At 39.9% G+C, this 17,067-nt stretch overlaps 1 protein-coding gene across 1 annotated transcript in view; it reads right to left on the bottom strand.

The window, feature by feature from the left end:
- chchd3a (coiled-coil-helix-coiled-coil-helix domain containing 3a) overlaps positions 1-17,067 on the bottom strand; it is an 85,756-nt gene that overhangs the window by 50,898 nt on the left and 17,791 nt on the right. Inside the window, exon 5 of the mRNA XM_085375925.1 lies at positions 11,424-11,604. Coding sequence (XP_085232051.1) covers positions 11,424-11,604 — 181 coding nt within the window. The remainder of the gene's footprint in view (positions 1-11,423; positions 11,605-17,067) is intronic.

The following is a 17,067-nucleotide window of genomic DNA, read 5'->3' as shown; positions in this document are numbered from 1 at the left end:
GTACCCTTAGGCCCCCTCCTCGATTCAAAGATGGTCTTTCCCTTTTCACGTAAATGGCCTCCTAGCCCTGCGACAGACTGGCGACCTGTCCAGGGTGTACCCTGCCTCTCGCCCTATGACAGCTGGGATAGGCTCCAGCGCCCCCCGCGACCCTGAAAAGGATAAGCGGAAGCGAATGGATGGATGGATGGATGGCCTCCTTGACTCCGCACTCAAACCAGCGTTCCTCCCTGTCCAGGATGTGTACATCCTCATCCTTGAAAGAGTGTCCACTGGCCTGTAGGTGTAAATAGACTGCAGAGTCCTGGCCTGACGAGGTAGTTCTTCTGTGTTGTGCCATCCGCTTCGCCGGAGGTTGTTTGGTTTCCCCGATGTATAAATCCTGGCAATCCTCCTGGCACTTAACAGCGTATACTATGTTACTCTGTTTGTGTCGGGGGACCCGATCCTTGGGGTGGACCAATTTTTGGCGCTGCGTGTTTTGGGGTTTAAAAGCCACAGAGACCCGGTGTTAAGAAAAAATGTGTCTCAACTGCTCCGATACTCCTGACACGTACGGGATCACTACAGGTTTTCGCTTGGGCAGCGGTTGTCCTTCTCTCCTGGATCGGCTGGAGCTTTCTTTAGGTGCCTTTCCAGCTTTGACAAAAGTCCAGCTGGGATGACCACATTTACTCAGGGCCTTCTTGATGTGATGTTCTTCTGCCTCCCTGGCCGCTGTGTCTGTGGGGATGATGTTCGCTCTGTGTTGTAGCATCCTAATGACACCCAGTTTGTGCTCCAGAGTCAAACCTTAAATACTGATCCGTATGTGTAGGTTTACGGTACACGTCAGCTTTTAGATGTCCCCCATTACTGATGGAAATCTCACAGTCTAAGAAGGGTAACCTGCCACCTTTCATATCCTCCCTAAGCACAGAAGCGTGAAAAAACACATGTGCCTTGCGCCTATCAATGATATGATTAACCCCTTGGTTTGAAATGTTTAGGGCAGTGCTGTTATTTAATGATGATATATGAGGAAAGCTTGTGGTATGAGAACACCCACCACTATGAAAAACTGCTTAAAACAAATGAGGATGTATGCTTAAATATATACACTGACCAGTGAATCTGAGACACTAGATTGACTCTACAAGCTCTGAAGTCAGAAATAGACTTTCCTGACACTAGTACCCATCCATCAATCGAAGTGCTGGACACTTGCGGTGCCAATTAGCCGACAGGGTGAGTGCCTGGTGCGGAGTGCCAGCCAGAAGCCCTGCCAATTAAAGTCTAACCTCCCGTCTAACCCTAATACTAGCACAGTGTGTTGGCACCCCACCCTGGGCAAGGGTGAAGTACTGCAGCCAATATGTAAAGGACAGCTACGTGGACATCCTCTAAAGATGATATGGAGAAAGCATAACAAAGACGGGACTGTAAAACGTTGAGACAGAAAAAGAAAAGAAGAAAGGGCAATGTGCTGTGCAATGTCAATAAAAAAGTATTAAAAATACACTAACAGTGTTACCACAATTATTACAGTACACAAAGGCTGAGAAAAACAACTAACACTGATGCAAACATAAAATATTCTCAACCTCAGACACTGAAATTTTCGTAAATTTGATGAATAAAGGTTTTGTCCTCTCAAAAGGTGGCAATTTTCCTTTTATGGTGAGGAGCGTATTTTCAAACTTTTCTCTTTTTTGTCAATTGTGCAAAACAGGAAATATTTTTCTTGTCAACTTAAAAATATAAGGAGATATTCAGAGGTGATACAATTTAGAATCATTGACATTAAAGTGATATTATGTACGAGTACAGGGGTGTAACTTGCTTCTTTGTATCCACAGTGACTGATAGATGTCTCCACTAGGCTCTTGAATCTTTGGGTTTGGTTAATGAAGCTGTAATGGTAGCTCCCCCCTCTGGGCCAATAAGAGAAATAATTCACTTCTTTAACATGAGGTTTGTACAAATTAACACAGTAGTGCAATAGGTACATAACCATTATGACCACTGTGCTAAGCAGTATCTGCCATTTTCGAGATTTACTTTTTAAGAATTAGAGAAAATGTAACTTGTGTCTCTACCCAACCATCTTATTCCTTCTGTCAAACTCCATTGAGAAAAGTACACTGTGTTCTGACAAAATACTCTGCAGTAAAGTAAAAATAATACCACATTAGATTGCTGCATAAATATCGACAAACTTAAATATCCAAAAACAATTAAGATACATGAATAGAGGTGGTTTAATGTCATTATGATGCCAATAAGTACCCCATATATCATGGACTTGCAACCTTTTGTAAGCAGTCTTATTTGGACTTCAATCTTCTGGTGGTCAGGTGTATTTAATGTACTAGGCTTGGGTATACCTTTAACATATGATCACTTGGCACAACAAGCTAACTACTTCATTAAATTGACAACTTCAAATTTCCAAACTTTAGAATAATTCAACTGATAATTCTCTTAAATCCAGCTATGTCAAGGCTGACAGGTGTTATTCTTTATAAAATCTCAGGAGTATAATCAAAGATTGGGTGGAATTTGTCCTTGGTGTCCTGAGCAAATTCAAAACAGTGTGCCACTACCTGTTTATCTCATTCAAAAGAAAAAGACACAAGGAACCCCCCCGCCCCCACCCAATATTCTTCATACTCTGTGATGTGGAAGTTTAGAGAAAATAAATGGGTTTTTTTAAACTATTTCTTTAAATACCACCAACAGGCACCAATTCAAAACCCAGCAAGTCTCCTTTAATACCTGGGAAATTAAATTGTCAGCCCATTATCAGCAGGGTCCAGTCGTCTGTATCTAAAATGCAACAGCACGCAACTGAAGTACACAAGATTCTCCAAAAAGAGCAGGACATTTACTGGAGACTGCAGTTTTGCGAGGAGTGGAAAAGAGGACTACCAGAGCGAACACAGATTGGTGGTGGGGGCTAGTTGCATTAAAAATGTTAAGCTTTACCCAAAGTCATTTTCAAGCCAGCCAAGCATCAAATGGAACACAGTTTAAGGAAAGAGTAGGTACTGATTTTCTCTGAGGTCTGACAGCTTGGACATGGTGTGTGTCTGTATGTGTGTAGTGAGCAAACAAATATTCTTAGTATGCTGCATTATCCCTTGCTGTGAAAGCAGAGGTAGTGGAAAGAAATCATGGAACATCGCATTACCGGCTGGAATGTGTATATCTGAGTGTTTGTGTGCGTGTACGAAAGACAGAGATAAAGATGGAAACAGAAGGAGTGACAAAAGACTGATAAACAGCTACAGGGCTGATGGGTGGGATGAGGCTCTGAACAGAATATCTGCACATGTTGCAATTTCTCTCTCATCTCCATATCTGTTGTTTTCTTTTACTGCACATACAGCTTTAAGCAAAGGTGACAAAAACTGGCATGAAATACAACCAGGCTGTACCTACGTCTAAGTTCAGTCAGGAACACTAGTTAACACCAGATTGTTATTTTCATCTGTGGTAAATTTATATCTGGCAGCATTGCTCCATTTTGTCTCCCACCCTTCCACGTTCACACAGTACAAGGAAATATCAAGGCATTGTGAGCACACCTCCTGGCCTGTATACACACAAAGCCAGAGGCAGAGGGAGAGAGCCCCAGCAAGACCCCAGAACAGCAGAAAACAGCATTTATTAAGGCAGTAATAGAATCAAAAATAAGCTGTAGTGGTGGGTTGTAAAGCTTCTTGCAGATGAGCAACTACTATGGGCAAAGTAAAGCAGCTTTAAATGCCTATATGGGATAAGGCATGCCTAGAAATGGATGTCTAGAAACTATCTATCATTAATACTACGGTTCATTTATTAAATCTTACTGATAATACTGAATGTTTGTTAACAATGTATATAATCATTTGTGATTTGAAAACTTTAAAAATGTGAATTGCATGAGAGTCTCTTCAATTATATACATGATATACCCATTTTTAAATACTATTACCGATATAGGATTTTTAAAACCTATAATGGGAATCTAAAAATACAATATTATGAAATATTGACTGATATGTTTCTTTTTCGGTAAGAGCCAGTAAAATCATCAGTGATATAGTTGATAAGCATGCAACTCAAGAGTCTTCACTTTTGCTTGTTTGTTCATTTGTTATCCTTCAGCTAAAGCTAATGCAATCCTGCAGTAGATTTAAGGTTAGGGTTTCCAGCTTTGTGCTACAGGTCATCGGGGTGGAATAAAAAGTTAAACAAATGAAAAATTTGAGTGTTTTGGACCAGTTTGATTACAGCAGACAAAACATTACCCCACCCAAACAACTGTTTAAAGCTTGAAAAGATTGATGACTCTTGCTTTGATTGAAAAGCCTGCCTTAGGGTTAGAGTCTGTGCCTGAGTGAGACGCTATGACCAAGTGATTGATAGACCACAAGACCGGTTTAGCTCTGCAGGGAGCAAAGTCGTTGAAAATCAAAAGAGGGGACAGCGAAGGTCTATGATTGTATTAAAACACAGATGCGTGGAGTGACAGATGGACGCACACTGTGAATAAGACTTCTGTGACTCATTCAGGCCATGTCTGTGTAGATCTCTGCCAAAAGCACAGCTCTGTCAGTAACTAAGGACACAATTATATTCATGTTGATTTATATACTGGGCTTTTCTGCTTTTCCTTCAGCTGGTACCCACTAAAAAGGAGGACATATTACTCATTGTTAATGCCTTTTCAATTAAGCACTAATTGAACTGTTATCCAATTCAGGTTTATGGTTAAGCCATCTCTACTACATTAAGCTCCCGATCACAGTTCTTCCACATTAATATGTCAAGTGAACACATGATGAGAAGAAACTGCATTCATTAGGTTACCCAGCAAGTGCGAGTTAAAACAATAAGTGTTATGATTTAGCTTTTCAGTATGAATCAAGAGGCTTTGTCACTTACTTACAGCCAGTTTAATCTCCAATCTTAAATATTTGTTCTCCTTTGGACAAGCAACCGTCAACTGAGTGAATAAGAGCATTAAGAATATAACTAAGCATAATACTGAATTATCTCAACAGTAATTACGTCTGCTCATTTATTGTTTATTAAAGAAAACACCCAGTCCACACAGGAACAGATTTTATCAACACAATTCCAGTGTTCCCTCTTCCTGTGCTGTGCCCCCCCCCCAGAGTGGCAGAACACGTGTGATCGCTGACAGTGAACATGTTCCCCTCCGACAACAGAACCCCAGAAACCCAGCAGTGTCGATGACAACGCACACCCCTGCCTACACTACTGTGAAGTTTCAATTACCGGTAGACTTGCTGCCTGACTGCTGCCAGTCACCCTGACGGGGACGGGAAAGACAAGCAATCCCACCAGGGTGCTGCAGAGTATCCTGGTTACACTCGTTATTTATCATAAAATATAGCTGGTTGCATTCAATGTCATGTTTAGACACACATAATAGTTTTTTGCAGACAAGCGGTCATTCAACAACATTTTTTTTCCGCTGGATTGAAAATGCAACGTTCAAATAAAGTAAAAGCAGTAAAAGAAGAACAAAAACAGCAGATAGAAATGAAAAGAATAATTAAATGCTAAAAACAATGGTAATTGTTCATGCCTTCCTTAAAAGATTCCCAAAACAAACTGGGATTTATTTCTTAATCTTGTTTCCCTTGGTATATAAATAACAACAGTGAATTATAAATCAATTACTGGAAGTCAGGATCCAGACCAAATAAAGCTAAATCTAAATCAATAAAACCTAAAATGAAACCAAACCTTAGTCTAACCCAATGTCTTGGGGCAAATCTCCAGAAGAAGTGTCTCTGTAATTGGTGCAGCAATGGTTGTGAAGGTTATGGCTATTATAGGTGAGCATGGGGAGGCATAACTGCTCACAACGCCGCTCTCATTGTGTGTGAAGTAGAAGAGGGAATGTATGGTGTTCTGCTGCTCACCGTGACCTGTATCTTAATGAGGGGGACAAATCAATACTATGCTGGACAAAGAGCTACTGCTGCCATAGACAAAGGGTTTTTCAGTGGCAGCGAACATGGGAGCAGGGTTCAGGTCAGCTTACATCTAAATGAAACATTCTGAAATTCATTTTAAGCATAAACACCTTTTTCTGGCTTAATATTTAAGTCAGATTATTCTTTAAGTTTAAGATCGCATGCTGTTGTCACTTTTTTGCTTAAGTTCTGATCTTCTTTCGTCATGTTTTCTTCTTCTTTCTTCCTCCCATATTAAATCAACAAAGAATAAAAAGTCTTCCACCATCGGACAGCTAGATTGATTGATGACAGATGCAATGTTTACTCATGTAGCCGACGCTCTCAACTATTTCACTTTCTACAATGCTGAAAAAAAGTACACTCTCATTTCTCTTGACACCAGATATGCCAGTGGGCTAAAATAAATCCAGCAGTTTTCAAAACATTCTTACTTGTACTGGTAATTTTCAACAACAAGTCAATTTTTTTTCTGGGAACACAGCAGAATGGTATCTATAACTCACTCTGAACATATCCAGTCAACACTAGACTTAAAGCCAAAACACGTATTATATATACTGTGCATGTCAAATGGCTGTGCAAATGACTTACAACATCAAAATTAACAGTCAATTCAGTAACAAAGCACTTTTTGTGGAATGAGGATAAATCAAGAAGATAAATAGTGTATAAAAGCAAATATGAGGGGGATTCAAAACTCATGAACCACTAAAAACAAATGAATAAATCCTAAAAGTTAATAGGGTTGTCACTAACGATGTCAACAAAACTGATACTTCCAGTATCTTCGACGGCAAAATTCTGAAAATGTGACAACTGAATAATTGCAAATAGCTAAACGAGCTTTACTGATCTCCTGAAAATCAAGTCAAAGTGTCAACTTTTTTAGAACCCTACAAGGCAATACATGTGGTGTGAAGAAGACTAGTGCAATAAAGACTGAAAAATCACTGTGAAAAGGTTCCCTCAGCCACCACAGTCTATGCTTACCCATAGGGCTGTGCGATATGACCATAATCTCATATCACAAAAATTTAACATTTCCTGTAAATTCTGTGAATCTCGGGCAGCTCGACTTGCGGGAAGTGTTTCCAGCTGCGCGTCATGTAGCTGGAGTCGAGTGTTTTAACCGATGCATGAAACTATACATTTTTAGACATAAGTTGTAACGGCCGCCGTTTTCTTTGTGAGTATTTATTACACAGCGTGCTGCGGGGAAAAGCCTGTTCTAACGTTTGAGTCTAAGGTTTATTTTTTTAGCACCGGGCGGCTCTTTTTTACTTCTCATCCGTAAAGAATCTACTCTTTCACGTGATTCAGTTTATTTTGAAAAGTCTCAACAGGATCTTGAACTTTATTGTGAAAGGTTTATGTGGAACATAAACAAGCGGACACGCGATGCTGTTACCGTCATTGTTGCTAACCACAACGCATAAAAACAGGCGCTTGTCCATCCATAGTGTGGTTATATTAAATATAAGAGAAAGAGAGAACTTTAAGAAATTAATATAGTCACTACAGTGACCATCAAAACGATGAAAAAATATTGCCGTTTTTATATCGTCATCCGATATATATATATCGTTATATCGAACAGCCCTACTTACCCATAACCTCACCCGAGAGCTCTTTCTTAATAAACTTATTGACTTTGTCCTGCCATTGGAACTAGTTTCTCTTTTAAATTACTGATACTTATGCTCTTAACATCAATGCAAATTTAATTCGATGGGTAATCTGTGCAGAGTTGCTCAACTGGATGATCTGAAGAGTAGTTAAAAACAATACATTTGAGAAAGAAATTAAACGATTCAATACACTTATTTGCTGACATTTTAAATTGACCATCTTAGCATTTGATTTTTCTTTTGTTAACAAAAAAATATGTCACACAAAGACATCGATGGGCTTAAAGACAGACAGGCAGGGGATGGACCCAACGCAACACAACTTGTTTAATGTTTCATCAAAGGTGAGCTCACTGTGGGTAGTAGACAATCCCGGAGTTTGACAAACACGGAGTAAAATGACAATGGGTGGGAGACGTCTTGGGCGAGAGGCTGTCTTTTAAAATGCAAAAGTCCATTTCCAGTTGAAAAGAACATTGGCTGCGTGCAAGCGTCTGACTTGACAATTACATGAGTGGTGCGAACGGCGCTGCGCCTCCACTGATAACCCGTCACATTCTATTAAAACTCCAGCACTCCAAAAGAATGCTCGAACGGAAGAAAATTATCACAGGCGCACACACATACGCAATTTTAAAACAGTAAAACCTTCTGACGAAGATTCTTTAGCTGCATTATGTCTGCTTTAAAGGAAGGAGAGACAAACTGGAAGGGGAATAGCAACTATCAAGTGAATTTATGCAGAAAATATAGCTTACAAAGAACGGAACAAAGAGTGAAAACGACTGTGTGTACGCTCTGGCTGCTGCTGAATGCTAAGCTATTGCAGAGTTATCTATCTGTAGTTTCAAAGGCTCCTAACGGCCTTAGGTTAGCCTTGGGGCTACAAGCAATAACTTCACAGCTTTAAGGAAAAGTTCTCTTAAATGTAGGGAGTTATTACTTCAGGAAGATACGGGCAAAGATACGCACAAGGACTTTCCTCTGTGACAGTTCAGTAAGACGCACCACCCCCTACGCTGCTGCTCCATATGTACAGTAAAAGGTGTTAACTTCTTGTCCTTCCTTTCCTTTATCTGCATCCTGCCTCTCATTTGTCCTGCCTTCCTCCCCATGAAAACAACAGAAATTAAATTACAGAAAACTTATGACTGAAACCGTTTTCTTCACAGAGGCTGAATGGAAAAGCACATCGCATCATAAGTCTCCCATCCTCACCATCTCTCTCGCTCATCACCTTTATTTATTTTTTAACTTTCGATCTCAGCAGTTCCAAATGAAGGATCCCTCATACACTTGTCCCGCGGCTAGGAATCACGTCAACGCTTCTCTCGTCCTCTCTCTCTCTCTCTCTCTCAACAAAATGATTCATTTTTCTATTACGCCGATGAACGTGTGAAATGAGCTATATAATCAATAACATAGGTTTGTAAACAGCAGACACACTCCAGGGAAAATGTGTTTTCTTTTTGAAAATAATACACTGCCTGTGTGTGTGTGTGTGTGTGTGTGTGTGTGTGTGTGTGTGGTAAAGGATGCTCATCTGACAATGTTTACAAGGGCAATTTGCAGGAAATAAAGACACAGGCAGCTCAAAATGAAGGTAAATTTCATAACGGCAGCAGGATGAACAGGCCGAGATTTAAAAAGAGGACAACAATATCTACAGCAAAGAGCTGTTTACTTACTGTACTATGTTTAAAGTGTAAGCCGTGCTGTGACACCGTGCTATGAGTTTTTATAATGCAGAAAAAGCTTTGATATATACAGTGTTGAGAATGGGTAGAAAAGGAATATATTCTATGAATTGCTGCTCACGGTGATGCTCACAGCCTAACATTTGTCGCTGTACCACTTATGTTCTGCGTAACCGCCAAAAGGTTCACTTCAGAGTGCAAATGTGTGTGACAGAGCAGCAATGTGTGAAAATAAAATGGGACCCTTTATGTACAACCTCAATTCCAAAATAGTTGGGACGCTGTGTGAAATGTAAATAAAAAGAAGATGTAATGATTAATGAAAATGAACCCAGATTTTATTCGCAGTAGAACGCAGCAAACGTAACAAATGTTTAAACCGAGAAAAAAAAAAAAAACAGAAGGTCATTTTGAATTTGCAACACATTTCAAAAAAGGTGGGACAAGGCAAAGTTTACCAATCTGAAGCATTCCCTCTTCTTTTAATAACACTTAGTAAACTGGGAACTCAGGAGAACAGCTGCTGGACTTTTGGGAGAGGGCTGTTGTCCCATTCTTGTCTAACAGAGGGTTCCAGCTGTTATTCTTTTCATGAGGGTTGGTGAAAGGTCTGGACTGCAGACAGTTCAACATCTAAATTCTTCTACTATAAAGCCATGCTGTAATAGATTAAGTATGTATCTTTGGAACTGTGATTTTAAAAAAAAATCCTCTCCTCTGAAAATACAAGTCTATACAATTTCTTCTTTTTGAACTGTAGTGATGAGATACATGCACACACATCCCCATCCATCCATCAAACATGACTATTATTTCGGACAAGAACAAACTTCCTCTAACAACAGCTATAACCCAATCTGCCATGGGAAACACACCAAAGTGACACCTTGTGCATATCTCTGGAATGCACAAGGTGTCTTTAACAAAACAGCAGTTTGTTTTAGAGATGGACCGATCCGATATTACGTATCGGTCCGATACTGACCTAAATTACTGGATCGGATATCGACGAGAAATAAAAAATGTAATCCGATCCATTAAATATCAAAAAAGCACCTCACAAAACTTGCAACATGGCGTAACTCGGCTCATAACCGTAGCATGTCGGAGCAGTGTGCTCAGGTGATAGAGCGGTTGTGTGTATTTGTAGCCTCAACCAGCATTTCATCTCCAGGAAGTTATCCCAGAGAGAAGTAAAGCAAGTGTGTAATGTTTGTAAAGCATTCCCATGTTAAGCTTAACAACCGATATATGGAGCGACTGCCTCTTCTCTCTCCCTCCCTCTCCTGCTGCTACTTCAATCGTGAAACTGATTAATTATCAGCTTTTCTGTCGTGAGTCTGTCTCTCTTTGTTTTTGGCCCACTTTGCACCAGAAAGAGGAAACCAGCGGCTGAACAACAGCAGCACGTTTAAGCTTGATAAGCTGTTGTTAGAATTTATTTAATATTACTTTCTACACCAGGATCTTTTTCTAAGTAGCTGACGGTTGGTAACTGTGCAGGGGCGGATCTAGCAAAGTTTAGCCAGGGGGGCCGATAGGGCATTAACAGGGAAAAGGGGGCACAAAGACATACTTTTCTTTCTTATTCTCATTTAAAAAAAAATTTCACCCTGCATCAAATTAAAGTTGATTACATTTGATTGATTAAAAAACACACTATATCAGATTCATATCGGTATCGGCAGATATCTAAATTTATGATATCGGTATCAGACATAAAAAAGTGGTATCGTGCCATCTCTAGTTTGTTTGACACTGCACAACACTCCTGTGCCAGTTCCAGCTGACACTGTTCAAAAGGCAGGGCATGTCCTGTACAGCTAAGCAATCAGACATAAAGCTAACACAGCCATTAGTGGTCACATTCACACTTGCCTAACAGCAAATTAATCTAACCTACGTGTGTTTTCACAGTCAGAATGAACCTTAAGCACTCAGAGAGAGCACGTGCAAACTCAAACACAGAAAAGCTCTAGCCACCATGTTTTAATGCCAGTGTTGGTCATGGTGCAGATTTAGATTCATGTGCATTTTAAGATGCATGAAACTGTTAGCAAGATACAATGAAATTGCCAGATTTACAGCAACATATTAACTACTTTTTTTCAAGGACTTACTAATAAGTGAGCACGGAGCTTCTCATCCTCAGCAGCAATCCTCTCCCGTATGAAAGCCTGCTGAAGGCTCTCTTGGACCGCAGCTCGCTGTTCAGACAGGAGCCTGGACACTTCACCATGCACTTGGGACTTAGCCTCAGCATGTGCCTGTGTTGATGCCCGGGCCTTTTCTGCCTCCACCCTGTGTATCATCAAAAAAAAAAAAAAGTCAAACATTTCTACACCTTTAAAACCACTTAAATGCCATAATTTCATGTATAAATTAGCATGATTAGCATAATTTAGCTTACTGTACATTCATACATGCTTCCACATTAGGGAGAGAAAATCTGTTACATTGATACAACACGTCTGTATATGTGGCGCTTCAAAATCCAGTTTTCTATGTTTATTAAGATCAAGCCACAACAAATGAGCTTCTTCAGTGTTTACAAGACTACTTATATTCACATGACAAGGAGTTCTGAAAACAATTAAAAGGTCTCAAATGTAAATACGGTGCTAGTGAAGCAAACAGTAGATATTGGCAAATATTTCTGTATATGAATTTTATTTTAATCAAACATACATCCATAAATCCATAGACTGTATGTAAAAGACAGAAGTAGCCACCGCAACGTCACCCACCGGTTTGCAAAGTCAGATTTTGAAAACTTGATTTTAGCATTTTGGCCATAATGATAACATTACATGCTCAAAAGACACGAACACCAAAAACCATAATAGAGTCCAATCCAGTGACCAGAATTAAATAAGTGGAATAAGTGGTTACCTCCTAGCCAGTACATTTCTAACAATAATAATTAATTATAACTCTGAATAATTACATTTTCCACACTAGGAAGAAAGAATTTCCTACACAGACCAAAATTATTTTTTGTGACAGGCTGTAAACAGTGTATTTACATTTTAACACGGCCTATAAACTAACTTGCTTTTGGAGCCAGCCTCACATGGCAAATCAAGGAACTGCACTGTTTGCCAATTTCATGTGGGCTCATTTTTTTCAGCTTTGAAGGTTGATCCATACTCATGTTTTTGCTATTCCACAAAAAGGACAGCTTTGAAAAGTAAGGGTAAATCAAAAATAAAAAGTTATAAAATTCACAGTCAAGTGAAACTGAAACCATTTATCAGATGTCTATCAGAGTTTAGCTTCACTATAAAGAATTGATAAAGAGTGACTTTACAGTAAATAAATAGAAAACGCTAGCATTTAACCACAAAAAAGGAAAATCAACCTTATGAAGCAGTAGCATAGACTGAGGCAGTATGCACTCCGCAGACACAGGACCACCGTTTGAACCCTGTCCCTGGGTTCTCATAGTTGCCTAGCAACACACTCCCTATTCAGTGACAGTGTGCTTGATTGAATAAGGAGGAACATCCCTGAAACCCTGAAAGTCTTCCTCTGCTCGGAATCAAACAGTCACAGCAAGGTAAAATAAACAGAACAGACAGAGCGAGAGGCAATCTGAATTATGACAGACTGAAAGAAGATGGTGAGGATGTTAACAAACATCTGCATCACAAAAATCCAAAGAAAGCCCTGAAAAACACTCTTGACGTGAATGAAAATGAGTCAAAACAAATTCCTCCGCATATGAATCAGCCATCTACAAACCTCAGCAGAGGTCTCACTCATCTCTTATTGTATGATAAGCAACGAGGAGACATTGTTAAAATCACAGCAGGTGTTTCTAAATTGGGATTCATCAGAATAAGTAGTTCTTCCCATTTTATTTCATATCTTCACAAGAATTCAAGTACAGAAAAGTTAAATGACTCATTTACAGACTCATCAGGTTTGTGCATTATGGCTCATTATGATAATTTAAATGGATCATCCTACAAAGCAAGTGTATAGTGAGAGTCATGGGTGGCTTCCTCAACTCATGGTTATACTTTCTTGACATTACAAACACCTGATAGGATTTCATCTTTTATTCCATTTCAAAAGAATCACATTATCTCTTCATTCACTTGTGAATACACCGAACATTTCGACAACCACGATGGACAGATTTGACTGACCATTCCAAGACCTCGGCTTTGAGGAAATGATGGGTAGGTCGGGCTAATTAAAGTATGTATGATGTCTAAAAGCTGCAATACCATTAAATGTTGAATAAAGTCAGGTTACATGGGGACCCAGATGAAAAGCCTGCAAGAGAGACAAAAGTAAGGAGAGTGTGTGAGCAGTGGTGACATGACATGTTTGGCCCTGAGGAAGTGAAGCAAAGAAGAAGTGAAGCACAGAGTGAGAGAAAGAGATGGAGAGAGACCAGCCATGTCCAGTCTCACAGTCCACTGGGCTGCACACGTCAGCAGACTCCATCCATCATCAGGCTCCGACTCACGCACACACAGACACACAGGGTGCCTCCTAATGGCCTTTTACATTCACCATTTCCCCTCCGATCCACGCTTCCCTGCTTGCACTGCTAATGCACCTAAGCTACCTTTATCCAACAAGCTATTGCTAAAACTATGACACATGACTAGGGATGGGTATCGTTTAGGTTTTATCCGATACCGGTGCCAAATCGGTACTTTTGAAACGGTGCCGGTGCTCAAACGGTGCTCAAACCGGTGCTTAAAGAATGGAGAACACAAAATTGGTCCAAAAACCTCTCATGGTCAGCTAGTTTTTTGTAAAAAGATAACAATGTTAGCCTTTTCTGCAGCTACGGGGCATATATGGTATCACTCTTAGCTGGAAGCAGTGCTTAAACAATGGAAAAAATACAAACTTTGTCCAAAAACCTCTCATGTTTAACTGTTTTCCACTTTTTCTTTGGTCATTTTAGCCTTTTTGGCCAGGGTGAAGGGAGTATCTGCCTTCAAACAAGAAGACAGCCGCATGTAGCTATGATGATGTTTGCTAGTTCACCTTACATGCATTAATGTAATAACGTGGTTAGCCTACTCAACGTAAATTACACACGAACAACATTAAGCTACTCACGCAGAGAAGAACGGCTGCTGCTGCCATCAAATACAGCGCATTTCTCGGCTTTTAAAAAAAAAAACGCTATGCGTCGCCAGGTGTTTCATCGGATTCGAGGTGTTACTTCCTTTGACAGTATCACAGTATCAGCTTAAAGCACTTGTTGCTGCTGAGTTTGCATATTTTGCTGTGAAGTACAGCCAGACTTTTGACCGCTTTGCCTTGGGCATTTTTAATCTGTAGCTCTGCATAAAAGAACGTACGTACCTGGGCCCGCCTACTATCCTCGGAAACGTAAAATGATTGGCTAGAAGTGTGTCACAGCTCAGGAAAAAAAGCACCGAAATAAAGCACCGAAATGTGCGCTGCTTTTCGGTCTGGTTACTACCGTTTATGTCAGAACCGGTGCCATCATGGCACCGGACACCGGTACCCATCCCTACACATGACTGACTGAATATCACTCTTCTCAAGAAAAAGGGTTTGGTTTCAGTCACGTGGGCCACTAAAAGCTACAAATTTCACATTTAGGACATGACAAGTCCGACACTTTTAGGAGAATAGAATTCAGTAAAAATGTACCCAATGAGACGTTTGCCATTTGCCATGTAAAAAAGGTTCATAAGTTCTTCAATAGATGATAAGGAAACTTTAAAATAGCGTGGTTTGTGTTGTTCTATGAAATATTGTTTTTCCATGGGAGTAGGTGAACTAAAAAATGTAAGCGATTCATATCACCTACAAGAGATCCTGACAAAGTATCAAAAGCTACCATATGAACAAAAGAAAGAAAGAAAGAGGGCCAAGAAAATAGACAGCCCAGCAAAAAAATCTTTTTTTTTAACCGACTTCCTCACAACTGCTAACCCAAGCAAAGACTGCTATCACTAGCAGGATGCTATCTGTCTGCTTCACCTCTATTGCTTTCCAGTCATTATTGCCCTGTCTCTGGGATATTGGACGCATTTTTCATTCGACTGTAGAAGATTGACACTAGGAGGAAGAGAGGGGGCTTTGAGGTAGAGAATGGTTGAACCACAGACGGAGAGGGAGAGAGAGAAAAAAACAACACGTACAGAGTGCAGGAGAAGGGAAGAATATCATGTCTTTGGAGGATAAGTGGATGATGTTTGGCCGGGTTCAGGACAGAAAGAGGGAATCATTTGGCCGAGTAACCAGAGCTTTGATTGTTCCCTGGCTCAAGCCTTAAAAACAGAAAGATGGAAAGTCAGAACCACTGAGGAATCATTATTTTGAAGAGGAACAGAGCACAAGTGGGTCGAACTGTGTCAACCTTTCAAGAAAAGAACTCGCCACATTCGTGAGGTGACCTTGAACAGATGGACTAAGGAATACTTCGCTTCTTTAGGGCACTATTTTTAAATCTGGCAGACATCAGATCTGTGGCAGTTCATACGGGAAAAATTATACGTTGATTTTGGAAATGAATTAAAGGCAAGCTTTGTGTGCATAGTCATCCGTAGTCATCACACTTTCCAAAAACAAAAAGTCGAAAACAATGAGTAGAAAGAAGATTTCAAAAAATGCACTTTGCAGCTAAATATCATTACCTTTATGCAAATATCAAAACAAAGGAAAGTTTAAATCCATGCCTCCTGTTAACTCAACATTAGTCATCATCCTTATCTCTCCTCAGCTCTTCACCCATTAATCCTTCCTGTTGTCTACCTGTCATCTGCACAAGATGTGTCTAAATACAGTATTGAATACTGACAGGCCTGCATAGCAGTGCAAGCTCAACCCAAGTGCCTTGAAACAAAAGCATTTAAAGGCCCGATGCAATATTGATGTAAGGAATAATGTCGCAGAACGCTGGCTATGAATATTTTATAGAGCTATGCACTCGCTCTGACACACACAAACGCGCACATACACCGCACCTGACAGTGGGTGCTATCAAACACTGTAGCAGAGTTACATATAAATGCTTACCCTGACAATCAGTTTCGTGGGAGGTTTAATGCAGAAAACAGCAGAAAGAACATAAAAGCCTTATCCCACTCTTACTTTACCCAAAACTATAAAGACACAATCGCAAAAGTCTTAGGAGCTACAATCAAGCCTCATCAGTAGCTAACACTTTCAGTTTCACCTGATTTCTTCTCCTATCAGACAAAGTGAACGGAGCTCCAACTCCCAACTGAGCAGAATAAGTTCAGAGGTCTGATGCTTATCATTCTGTGCAGGAGTGTCTTATGAAGCTAAAAGACTGGGATGATATTAGAAATGACATTTTAACAACCAAACTCCCTAAAACCGATTCTACAGATATTAGATTTGCTGCTAGAGTGGACAGACTCAATAAAAATAACCAAATACATCAGCAGTATGCTTCCATACTAAGAAATCCAGATGTCTGATTTTTGTTGTTGTTGCTTTACAGTTCAATGGCATTGGTACTGGCCTAATAAACTGGCGATAGGAGTAGTTTCGCAATAATATGATTAATTTTACAAGAGGCATCATTTGAAAGAAAGAGCTCTATAGAAAAGATCTCATCATGCAGAAAATCAAAGACTGAAATGACTGCATCACACACACATATACAGATATGCTGAGAAAGACATGTTGAATTTATTTAACAAAAGAACTGTAAGGGTGCTTACTTACAGTTGGTGCTGCCCTATAAGCTCTCGGTGTCAGAGTAGTTATCAGGGATGCGAACAGATTGTT

Source organism: Diplotaxodon limnothrissa, linkage group LG17, assembly GCF_057381915.1.
Source record: "Diplotaxodon limnothrissa isolate DT_005_m linkage group LG17, D_limnothrissa_male_GT1.1, whole genome shotgun sequence".
Taxonomy (NCBI): Eukaryota; Metazoa; Chordata; class Actinopteri; order Cichliformes; family Cichlidae; genus Diplotaxodon; species Diplotaxodon limnothrissa.
Note: the sequence above shows the minus strand (reverse complement) of the source record. Positions and strands in the feature narration are given on the sequence as shown.